The sequence below is a fragment of the Ictalurus punctatus genome, chromosome 2, assembly GCF_001660625.3.
Source record: "Ictalurus punctatus breed USDA103 chromosome 2, Coco_2.0, whole genome shotgun sequence".
NCBI lineage: Eukaryota > Metazoa > Chordata > Actinopteri > Siluriformes > Ictaluridae > Ictalurus > Ictalurus punctatus.
This window is the reverse complement of record NC_030417.2, coordinates 954,432-966,931: the sequence shown is the minus strand read 5'-3', so window position 1 is coordinate 966,931 and position 12,500 is coordinate 954,432. Positions and strand designations below refer to the sequence as shown.

The window sequence follows — 12,500 nt, the reverse complement described above, 5'->3', positions numbered from 1 at the left end:
CTTGAACAATTTAATGCGTGTGTGCGCGCGCACGCGTGTGTGTGTGTGTGTGCGCGTGTACGCACCTTCAGCGGCATGGAGTGTGTTCTTAACAAACAGCTCGAGCTCTTCAGCTCGTTTGTGACTCCTCTCGGCGTCAGAGTCCGTCTGTTCTCCGTCTCCTGACACTTTCGTGGCCTGTGGATTGTAAAATAATTAAGCTACACGCTTAGCATGCTAATTCATTACAAAATTATTAGCATGCTCATTCATTACCATATATTTACTTATAGTCGATGTAACAATTCCACCTTCATGTGCTGTCTCCTCATGTCTCTGCTTCATGTGCACTAATATTACTGTCGTGTTTACGAGATAATTACTTAACCATCAGAATGAAAGACTAGCGCTAACCGCTAGTAAGCTAGCGCACCTACGCCACGGTATCGCAAATACATCGATCTAAAGAGAACGTTACGATCTGTTCATCACTTACATTAGCACAAGTTAACTAGCTTAAGTAACACTTAGTCATTCTCTATTAATCTGCAGATCAGCCGTGATTGGTCCAAAGTTATGGTGCTTGTTCATTTAGTGACATCACAACCCAAGCTCAAACATAGTCCCGCCCCTCCCCAGATCATTTTTCGACAGAAGTGACAAACCCTGCTCAGTAATTCGTCCATCTCGGTGACCAGACTGCCCAGGTTACTGTCTGCCAACTGCAGGAGTCTCTCCGGGGCCCGGTGAGGAGACAGCATGTGCTACAGAGAGACAGACACATAGAGAGACAGACAGACCGAGAGAGATAGACAGATAGAGAGACAAAGACAGACAGAGAGAGACCGACAGATAGACAGAGAGAGAAGGACAGAGAGAGATACAGACAGACAGATAGAGAGAGAGACAAATATATAGATAGACAGACAAATATAGAGATAGAGAGACAGACAGATAGACAGAGACACAAACAGACAGAGAGTGAGAGACAGACAGATAAAGAGAGCGATATAGACAGATAGAGAAAGAGACAGAGAGATAGATAGAGAGACAGACAGATAGAGAGAAAGAGAGAAGCAAACACATAGAGAGACAAACAGATAGAGACAGGCAGAGAGAGACAGACAGACAGACAGACAGACAGACAGACAGTGAGACATAGAAACAGAGAGAGAGACAGACACAGAGTTTATGATTTAGACAATGACAATACACACAAGCTAAAACCTCAGGCGTCCCCATTCCAGAAAAAGGGCGGAGCTTAACTTATATTTGCTCAACCAATCACAAACTTGGTTGCATGACATCACCACTAGCCTTTCTTTCATTTCCTCTGGATGTACGGTAACATCGCACGGTCAGGTTTGTGGTAAAAGAAATGCTAATAGCAGTATCACATTCATATGATGGCTGATCGAGGGTAACTTAAGCCCCGCCCCTTTTTGGTAAATGAAAGACAAACCCAAAAGTTAAAAACAACATTTATCTTCATAATTTCATAATCCACACACACACACACACACACACACACACACACACACACACACACACCTTGAGCTCATCGGTCATGTTCTCGACGCGGTACACAGCGCCGTATGGTGGGGGGAGGGGCAGCGTCAGATTCGCACCACTAATCAATCGTAGCAACCGATCCATGTCTCTGATCAGGAGCCCAGCACAGTCATCGTCACACGCTGTAACACACACACACACACACACACACACACACACACACACACACGCTAAACCATTAACCAAGTGCGATGTCACACAAGTGTCATGCGGCGTTATTTAATCAGACACACAACAACACATTAATAATGTTAACATGCTAAACACTTTCAGATTCACAAGCCTGCATTTCCTGATATAGCAGAGCCTGTGGCGGTGCAGTTAGCGCTCAATGCTAACTGTATTTACAATGTAATATTAGTGAAACAAAGTGTTTTCTGAGTAATTTCCGAACACATCTGAGGAAAACGTTGACGTTCTCGACATTTCTGTCTTATCTTTATTGTCACTTTGCCTTTACATGGTCCAGATAAAACCCTCAACAGCTATAGGCCTGCTGGCTAAATTGTTAGCCTCAGGAAGTAGCTAGAACATGCTCCTTGTCATTATTTCATAGTTGCCTAGCAACAGTGTTCTCACAACTTTACCCCACTGAACGGTGAGTGTATCGTGTGTTTGACTTGTTGAAAGTTCCACAGCAAACACCATTAACGTACTAGTTAACAAGCTAATTATATGCAAATAGGAGAAGCCCACAGTTTCTAAGTGTGTGTGTGTGTGTGTGTGTGTGTGTGTGTGTGTGTGTGCGTGCGTGCATGTGTGTGTGTGTGTAAAGGAAATGGAGGCTTGAGTCGACATGAAAGGACAGCTGTGTTAACACTCAGTAAGAAGAGAGTGCCTCGGGCGAGAGAGGCAGTGTGTGAATGGGTCTGACTCTCTCTCTCTCTCTCTCTCTCTGTTTGTACAGTTACACTCATCCAATTTCCCTCGTTCATTTCCGACCATAGCGATCCTCACGAGTGCTCTGTCTGACAGCACTGCTCACACACACACACACACACACACACACACACACACACACACACACACACACACACACACACACACTTCAGTTCCCCTGAAGCCCAGTGCACTCAGTTCCTTACTATACACACCAAGAGCACTTGTTTATTCTCTTTCTCTCGTTCTCTCTCTGCTTTCTATACCAGCTTTCTTTTTCTCTCTCCCTCATATCTTTCTTCCTTTCTCATGCCTTCTTTTTCTGTTTCCCCCTCTCTTCATTCCCTCTGTCTCTCTTCCCTTTTCGTTTCATTTCTTTTCTTTATATTCTCTCTCTTCCTTACTCTCTGTCTTCTTTCCTTCTATCTCCCAGTCTCTTTCTTTGATTCTCTCATCCTCCACTTGTTCCTTTTGTCTCCTCTTGTTTTCCCCTTTCTCACTGTCTCTTTTTCTCTCCCTCCCTCACTCCCTCTCGTTTCCCTATTTCCCTCTCACGCCTTCTTTTCCCGCTCTCTCATCTCCGTCTCTTTATTTCCCTCTGTCTCCTTTTCTCTTTTGCCTCCGGTCCATTTTCTCTTCCTCGCTCTTACTCGCTCGTTCTTTTCCCCCATCGTCTCGGTCTCATTTCTCCTCCTTTTCTCTTTCTCTCCATCCTCTCAGACGAGTCTTCCTTTCTCTTTCTTTCTCATCTCATTCTCGCTTCTCCGGTTTTCACTCTCTCTTTCTCTCCTCCACATTCTTTTTCTTCTTCCTTCCTCTTTTACTATTTTCTTCCTTTCTCTTTCCCCCTCCCTCTCTCTTTCTTTTCCGCTCATTACCCTCTCTCTCTCTCTCTCTCTCTCTCTCTCTCTCTCTCTCTCTCTCTCTTTTTCATTTTCCTCTCACATTTCATTCATTCTCTCTCCCCCTTCCTTTGTAACCGTCTTCTCTCTTACTCTCTCCTGGTTCATCTCTCACTTCCTTTCTCAATCCACACTTTCCTATCTGCTCCTTCTCCCTCCCCGTGTGTGTGTGTGTGTGTGTGTGTGTGTGTGTGTGTGTGTGTGTGTGTGTGTGTGTGTGGGAGGTGTGCGTGCAGGGTGAAAGACTGCTCGAGCGTGAAATTCACAGTCGAGCGTGAAACGCCTCCTGGCTGACTGTTATAAGAGTCGAGCGACTGAGCGAGGGAGAACAAAAAATGGAGGGAACAGAGAAAAAGAGCAAAAGGAAGAGAAAATCGTCTCCGGTCTGTCCGGCGCTGACGAGACGTTCACGTGTCTAAACCCTTCTCAGCGTGTGCTGACACTTTATAACACGTGTATAAGCAAGTTTACAGAAAAACGTACAGCGCAATCTGCTTATTTCTGATGGATATAAGATACATTACTTCTGAAGGCTAGTTTTATGAAATATTTAGGATTTATGTTTTAAAAGGGATCGTTTTGGACACACTTTATGTATTAATAAGGTTTGTATTAATACGTACGTTAATTAGTGGGGAAAAAATGCACTAGGTAAACATGGCATCAAGTTCAACTGTGTGTAATTTACTACTTTAACCGATATCATCCGCTGTATTAGCATTAGCTTCCACTCTCTACTGTCTAATTGTTTCTTACTGTTTTTTTTTTTTTACTGTTTATGTTCGGTGAGTTAGCTAACATGCTAACATGCTAACGCAACTGACTCGTACACCGTGATATTGCTAGCACAAGCTAAAACGCTAAGTCACTAACTAACCACACAAGATTTGTCCCGAACTGTGAAGCACTGTCTCGAAAAGGAAGTTGCATCAGAAAGCAGTGCATTCTGGGTAATCTGTGTTCCTGTGATGGAAAATCTGTAACAGTGATTCGATGTGTGTAGTGTCGTGTGTGTGTGCGTGTGTGTGTGTGTGTGTGTGTGTGTGTGTGTAGTTTATGTTAGCACTCAAGACAAAAACAACACTTAACGAGTGTATGGTGACAGCAAAATGTGCCATGATGAAATGCGATGAAATGTAGAATGAGTGTGTATACACACACACACACACGCACACACACACACACGCACACACACACACACACACACACACACACACACACACACACACACACCAGGTGTATATTAGCACATGCAATGAAACTACCACTTAGTATTTTTTATGTCAGGAAAAACAATTCATCACCTGAAACACACACACACACACACACACACACACACACACACACACACACACACACACACTGTCCTAGAATTTAATCACCCCAAACACACATTATTGTGTTTTTTTTGTGTGTTTTTTTTGTAGTGTGTAAGTGTATGTGCGTGTTTTTAGGCATGAGTGTGTTTTGAATGTGTGTTTGTGTATTTTAGTGCACGTGTGTATTTTAGTGCACGTGTGTATTTTAGTGCACGTGTGTATGCAGTAAGTGTGTGTTGTGTGATTGTGTGTATCTAAGTATGTAGACTGAATGCGTTGAGAATCTATCCATATACACACTAGGTTTCTACTGTGTTTATCTGTCATTAGTTCTGTGAGTGTGAGTGTGTGTGTGTGTGTGTGTGTGTGTGTTTGAGTGTCTATACATGCATGTGTGTGTATTTAATTGTAAACTGTATGAAGATGTGTTCATGTATATGTGTGTGTGTGTGTGTGTCTGTGTGTGTGTGTGTGTCTGTGTGTGTGTGTGAGTGTGTGTGTGTATGTGTCTGGGTGTGTGTGTGTGTGTGTGTATGTGTCTGTGTGTGTGTGTGTGTGTGTGTGTGTATGTGTCTGTGTGTGTATGTGTCTGTGTGTGTGTGTGTGTGTCTGTGTGTGTGTCTGTGTGTGTGTGTGTGTGTGTGTGTGTATGTGTCTGGGTGTGTGTGTGTATGTGTCTGTGTGTGTGTGTGTGTGTGTGTGTATGTGTCTGAGTGTCTATACATGCATGTGTGTGTATTTAATTGTATACTGTATGAAGATGTGTTCATGTATATGTGTGTGTGTGCATATGTCTGTGTGTGTGTGTGTGTGTGTGTGTCTGTGTGTGTGTGTGTGTCTGTGTGTGTGTGTGTGAGTGTGTGTGTGTATGTGTCTGGGGGTGTGTGTGTGTGTGTGTATGTGTCTGTGTGTGTGTGTGTGTGTGTGTGTGTGTATGTGTCTGTGTGTGTATGCGTCTGTGGGTGTGTGTGTGTCTGTGTGTGTGTGTGAGTGAGTTAGTAAGCCCACATACACACGATGCCTGCTGGTCCACACACATGCCGCTCCATGCAGCGGTCACACTTCAAGCCCGTAGCTCCTGGTCGGCACTGACACGCGCCCGTGTGTGTGTCACACGGAACAGGCATAGCGCCGACCAGGTCACACTCACACTCCTCACACCGCCCGCCTGCTCGCTGCGGGTCGCCGTGGTAACCAGTCGCACACCTGTAGGAGGAAATGATGAAATGTAAACACAAAGAGTTACAGAGAGATCGAGTTTATGTGTGTGTGTGTGTGTGTGTGTGTGTGTGTGTGTGTGTGTTACCTCTCACAGTACTTCCCCTCATAGCCTTCAGGACAGGCGGTACAGCGATAATCATTAAAACCCTCTGTTACACACGCAGGACTGAAACTGAGACACACACAGACGTAATGAGTTTTTTGTTATGACATGTTCATAGACGCGATATAACTGTGTTCGTAGACGCGTTATAACTGTGTCCGTAGACGCGTTATAACTGTGTCCGTAGACGCGATATAACTGTGTCCGTAGACGCGTTATAACTGTGTCCGTAGACGCGTTATAACTGTGTCCGTAGACGCGTTATAACTGTGTTTATAGACGCGATATAACTGTGTCCGTAGACGCGTTATAACTGTGTCCGTAGACGCGTTATAACTGTGTCCGTAGACGCGATATAACTGTGTCCGTAGACGCGATATAACTGTGTCCGTAGACGCGTTATAACTGTGTCCGTAGACGCGATATAACTGTGTTTATAGACGCGATATAACTGTGTCCGTAGACGCGTTATAACTGTGTCCGTAGACGCGTTATAACTGTGTCCGTAGACGCGTTATAACTGTGTCCGTAGACGCGTTATAACTGTGTCCGTAGACGCGTTATAACTGTGTCCGTAGACGCGATATAACTGTGTCCGTAGACGCGTTATAACTGTGTCCGTAGACGCGTTATAACTGTGTCCGTAGACGCGTTATAACTGTGTCCGTAGACGCGTTATAACTGTGTCCGTAGACGCGATATAACTGTGTCCGTAGACGCGTTATAACTGTGTCCGTAGACGCGTTATAACTGTGTCCGTAGACGCGATATAACTGTGTTTATAGACGCGATATAACTGTGTCCGTAGACGCGTTATAACTGTGTCCGTAGACGCGTTATAACTGTGTCCGTAGACGCGATATAACTGTGTCCGTAGACGCGTTATAACTGTGTCCGTAGACGCGATATAACTGTGTCCGTAGACGCGTTATAACTGTGTCCGTAGACGCGTTATAACTGTGTCCGTAGACGCGATATAACTGTGTCCGTAGACGCGATATAACTGTGTCCGTAGACGCGTTATAACTGTGTCCGTAGACGCGTTATAACTGTGTCCGTAGACGCGATATAACTGTGTCCGTAGACGCGATATAACTGTGTTTATAGACGCGTTATAACTGTGTTCATAGACGCGATATAACTGTTTAATCACTGCAATACTGATTAATGAATAATATAATAAATAAATAATGTTAATAATTATTTTAAAAAACACTTTCCTTCAGGTAAGTACAGGGGGCGTGGCCACCAGGCTTGAAATTTCTAGGGATAGATTTGGATACACGAGGCTAAACTGCTGGCTATAAGTTTCCAGAGTAAATAAATGCATGTGTCTGTGTGTGTGTGTGTGTGTGTGTGTGTGTGTGTGTGTGTGTGTGTGTGTGTGTTACGCACTTGTTCCCGGGGTTGGTGAGAGGACAGGCACAGCGTTTGCAGTCATCAGGAGAGCCACGTACCACGCCGTAAAAACCAGCAGAACATCTCTCACACTTCTCTCCTTCTGTGTTGTGCTGACAGTTCTACACACACACACACACACACACACACACACACACGCACACACACAAAATGGGGTATTAATATTCTTATAACATGTAACACAGAGAGTGAGAGGAATTCTGCTAAATAAATGAAGTGTGTGTGTGTGTGTGTGTGTGTGTGTGTGTGTGTGTGTGTGTGTGTGTGTGTGTGTGTGTGTGTGTTTTGGGCGTCTCTCATCCGTGTCACTCAGGCTTTCATTAACCAAATCTCTCTCTCTCTCTCTCTCTCTCTCTCACACACACACACACACACACACACACACACACACACACACACACACCACTTCATTTAATTAGCAACTATCCCCTAAAATGCTAATGATGTTTTCATTAGCGCTCATGCTAATAAAGCTACAATCAGAGTGCACTTTTTTTTGGTCAGAATTCAGATCTGTGCTAAATATAAGAGCTGAAACTTTCATCCAATCAGAGTTGAGCTTACTGAAAGCTGGACCAATGGGAGTGCACGTCTCACCTGGCAGACGCCAGTGTCCGGGTCACAGTAGGTGCTGTGGCCGTTACACTCACACCGAACACAGCTGCCCATCCCCGACCTGAACATTGAGCCGGAGACACGCGATGACAACCTGTAGAACCCAGCTGCACACTCCTGTAACACACACACACACACACACACACACACACACACACACACACACACACACACACACACACACACACATAAATTATCTCTATTCTATATTGTATTTATGGAATATGCTGTAGACAGAGTTAAACAGATTGGTTATATAAGTTCAACAAATGAGAGTGTGTTTGAGTTACACAGACGGGCGTGTCATTGTGTTACACAGAAGGGCGTGTCTTTGAGTTACACAGACGGGCATGTCTTTGGAGTTAGACAGACGGGCGTGTCCTTGAGTTAGACAGACGGGCGTGTCCTTGAGTTAGACAGACCGGCGTGTCCTTGAGATACACAGATGAGCGTGTCCTTGAGTTAGACAGACGGGCGTGTCCTTGAGTTAGACAGACGGGCGTGTCCTTGAGTTACACAGACGGGCGTGTCTTTGAGTTAGACAGATGGGTGTGTTCTAGCGTTAGACAGATAGGTGTGTTCTAGCGTTAGACAGATGGGTGTGTTCTAGTGTTAGACAGATGGGTGTGTCTATGTTCCAAGTGGACAGATGGGTGTGTCCTTGCGTTAGACCAGTCTTTCTCATCCTTTTTCTACTAGTCTCTTTTATTTGACTGATTCTGATTCAGTACAATTCTAGTTGATTCAGTTTGATTCAGTTTGATTCAGTTTGATTCAGTTTAGTTCAGTACTATTTCACTTGCTTTATTTGAATAAAATGTCAGTATGATTTGGTAATATTCAACTGAATTCAGTTTGAATCATTTAGATTGATATTACAAGTATAATTTACATTTAGAATTTTTAGAGTTCATTTGATTCCATTTGATCCACTTTAAATCAGTATGAACGAATACCATTCAGTTCAATTCAATTTGATTCAGTCTGATCGATTCAATTACCAGTATGCACAGTGGTACAGTGTGTTGAGAAGTGTGTCAAGTGATGTGTGTGTGTGTGTGTGTGTGTGAGTGTGTGTGTGTGTGTGTGTGTGTGTGTGTATAACAGCACCTCACAGGAGAGGCCGGAGTATCCCTGAGGACACTCGCACTTCTCGATCTGATGCGCTCGTTCACTCTCCACTGACGTCCGGCCCTCTTCCGCCACCTCCACAGAGATCTCTGAGATCCTGACAGCGGGAAAAAGACACGTGAAGAGAGTTTGGTGTTTAATTAACACCTTTAATGTTGAATAAACACCTACAGTGTCCAATGGACTTACAGAGTGGGGACGTAGTGTTAGATTAACACCTGTTCAACAGTGTGAGAGTAAAGGCTTTAGAGGCTAATTCTCTAGTGTTTCGTCTGTGTGTGTGTGTGTGTGTGTGTGTGTGTGTGTGTGTGTGTGTGTGCAGATGGAGGCGTCACCAGTGAGTGCGCGAGTGAATCGAGCTCAGATGGGAAAACTACAGAACCCTCTCCAGAGAGAAATGTGTACTGGCTGATTTTATTCACTTAAAGCTTTCTCTGTCCTACTCATGTTCTCCCAAAGAGCTTTGAAGTGGGTGTGGCCTATGTACCTGTAAGTCTCAGTGGAGGAGGTGTGGCCTATGTACCTGTCAGTCTCAGTGGAGGAGGTGTGGCCTATGTATCTGTCAGTCTCAGTTCAGAAGGTGTGGCCTATGTATCTGTCAGTCTCAGTGGAGGAGGTGTGGCCTATGTATCTGTCAGTCTCAGTTCAGAAGGTGTGGCCTATGTGCCTGTCAGTCTCAGTGGAGGAGGTGTGGCCTATGTATCTGTCAGTCTCAGTTCAGAAGGTGTGGCCTATGTACCTGTCAGTCTCAGTGGAGGAGGTGTGGCCTATGTATCTGTCAGTCTCAGTTCAGAAGGTGTGGCCTATGTGCCTGTCAGTCTCAGTGGAGGAGGTGTGGCCTATGTACCTGTCAGTCTCAGTGGAGGAGGTGTGGCCTATGTGCCTGTCAGTCTCAGTAGAGGAGGTGTGGCCTATGTACCTGTCAGTCTCAGTGGAGGAGGTGTGGCCTATGTACCTGTCAGTCTCAGAAGAGGAGGTGTGGCCTATGTACCTGTCAGTCTCACTGAAGGAGGCGTGGCCTATGTAGGTGTAGGTTACCTGCTTTGTCTCATGACATTGCCATGTGAGGCTCTGATGAAAACATTATCAATGTAGAACAGAACGTCCATAAAATCCTCTCGGCTCATTGGCTTGTTGTCCTGGTGCTTCCACTCGTGCTACACAACAAACAACAATAATGAAAACAAGAACCACAATAACAACAACAACAACAAGAGCAACAATAAAAAGTTTCGTGCATCACACACTCATCAGACCTTCCTCTAACGGGTGGAGTTTCAGTTCTCCAGTGTAATCGACGCCTCTATCTTGTCAGTATCGTGAAAGTTGTCGTTACCTAATCGTTCTGGTTCTGTTCGCTTTGGTTCTGCACTGTGATTGGCTCACCTCTGTCATGTCGATCTCGTGACGGGTCAGCTGACCAATCTGTGGCTCCACCACGTGGCGTATCATGACTTTGTCCCTGTTGGCTCCACCCCTAATGATGACCTGTGGCTCGTAGGAGGCGTGGCCTGTTTCGTCACGAGCTTCGTAATAAATGGCGTACTTCATTTTCCCTCCGTACGCAGTTATCTAAAACGACGTCAACGATCATTTTAAGTCAACAATGTTATTTAAATAGGTTTAAAGAAAGTGTGACACTTTTGGACCTGGAGTGCAATGACATCATTCATAAAAGCAAAACTATCTTTACCATAATGAAGGTCCCTGTAGAGGAAAACAAATATTTAACCAGTTAATCATCAGAAAGAAGTTTGCATGACGTGGCTAGCTCAGTTCTCTTAAATATTTGCTTCCTGACGGAAATCGTGGGATATTTTTGTTTTCGACTTTTACCATGGACCCTCTGAACTGTTTCGGGAGCTTCCAGTAGTACGGCTCGGCCAGTTCCTGACGAATCACCTCAGCGTTAGCGATGATTTCAGGATGCTGGAACGTTACCCCAAATATAATCTCCTTGGTGTTGTCTTTGTCCACTAGGGGGAGCACCGTCTGCTCCGGCATCAGAGTCAGCTACAACAGAGTGAGAATATACTGTAAACACAGCGCTAATTCTTTAGACTTTAAACGAATCAAAAATGATTTTGGATAAACAATAAAAGGGGAGTCTAAAAACAAAACACCGACAGAAGTACAAAATGCGAAATGTGTAAAACACATTTTCGCTAATCCGGTAAACTTACAACTTTAAATGAACTATTACAGTAACAAATAAAGTTGGACTTTAAGGAAAATGGTGCAAAATGTAAGTAAAACTAGCGTTAAACTAGCTAACGTCTAATGCTAACTATTGCATTGTGCAATTAAAAGCAGTAGAAGTGCAGGCTAGCTAATGTTAGCTGACGTTAGGGTAACCGTGTAGGGTTTACTAGCGACAAGGATCGGCGGATTTCTAAATTAAATCCTGGAGCGAACGTATAAACTAGCTTTTTGACCGTTAGTTACAGTAACATGCTAACATTAGTCGACCGCATAGCAAAGCATTTTATGCTAAGCAGTGAGTAAGACGTGCAAGAAGTGAAAGGAAAGGCTAGTGGTGATGTCATATAATCGACTCTGTGATTGGCTGATCAAATGGAACTTGAGCCCCGCCCCTCGTTGCCCCAGATTTCTGTCTGTCGGTATTTATGTAGCGAAATGATAACGAAGTAAACTCTCGAGTCCACATGCAATCTTACGACTCAGTGACTCGGAGAAAATCTCTCGGTTTCCATCCCGCAGGATGAAGTGAAGGATTGCACTCGTCCTCTCGCTCCCTCCATCAACCCCCCCCCCCCCCCCCCCCCCCTCCGTCCTCCCCTCCTCTCCCTTTCCCCAGCAAACAAACTCAGATTAACTCTAAACGTTATTTAATCTGTCGTTCCGGTTCAGGGAAACCATCGAGGTGTGTGTCTCCGTGGATGTAGCAGGGGCTGATGGGAGATTTCAGGAAGTCGTACAGGAAATCTTTATTAAAAACAAACAGCGGTATAATATATCTCTCTCTCCTTATTATTTCTCTTTATCTCTCGCCCTTGATCTCCCGTCTCCTCTTGTCCTTTTGTGTTTCTTTCTTTGTTCTCACCTCTTCCTGTCGCTCTGTACTGTAAAGCTTTCTCCTTGGTTTCTGTGACATTAAACGATTTACCAAAGCTGAAAACATTCATTCATTGTTGGGGTTTTTTTATTGCACCGGGCACTGTGGGCTAACTTTATTTAAATTAGAAGCGGTAACAGTACAGCACTGACCAATCAGGACTCAGGGGTGGGGTTACGGTTCTCTGTCCACATATAACAATCGGCATAGATAGTTGTGTGTGCCGTAAGCCCCGCCCCTAACTTAAACGTTGATGAAAAGTTATTAAAGACCCTGGGTTTCAG

At 44.5% G+C, this 12,500-nt stretch overlaps 1 protein-coding gene across 1 annotated transcript in view; it reads right to left on the bottom strand.

The window, feature by feature from the left end:
• The window catches only part of lama2 (laminin, alpha 2), a gene marked incomplete at its 5' end in the record, with an annotated part of 72,479 nt that overhangs the window by 30,234 nt on the left and 29,745 nt on the right, over positions 1-12,500 (bottom strand). Inside the window, 11 exons of the mRNA XM_053686253.1 lie at positions 66-177; positions 645-743; positions 1,531-1,673; positions 5,664-5,857; positions 5,958-6,044; positions 7,371-7,495; positions 7,992-8,126; positions 9,120-9,237; positions 10,179-10,297; positions 10,527-10,712; positions 10,977-11,153. Coding sequence (XP_053542228.1) covers positions 66-177; positions 645-743; positions 1,531-1,673; positions 5,664-5,857; positions 5,958-6,044; positions 7,371-7,495; positions 7,992-8,126; positions 9,120-9,237; positions 10,179-10,297; positions 10,527-10,712; positions 10,977-11,153 — 1,495 coding nt within the window. The remainder of the gene's footprint in view (positions 1-65; positions 178-644; positions 744-1,530; positions 1,674-5,663; positions 5,858-5,957; positions 6,045-7,370; positions 7,496-7,991; positions 8,127-9,119; positions 9,238-10,178; positions 10,298-10,526; positions 10,713-10,976; positions 11,154-12,500) is intronic.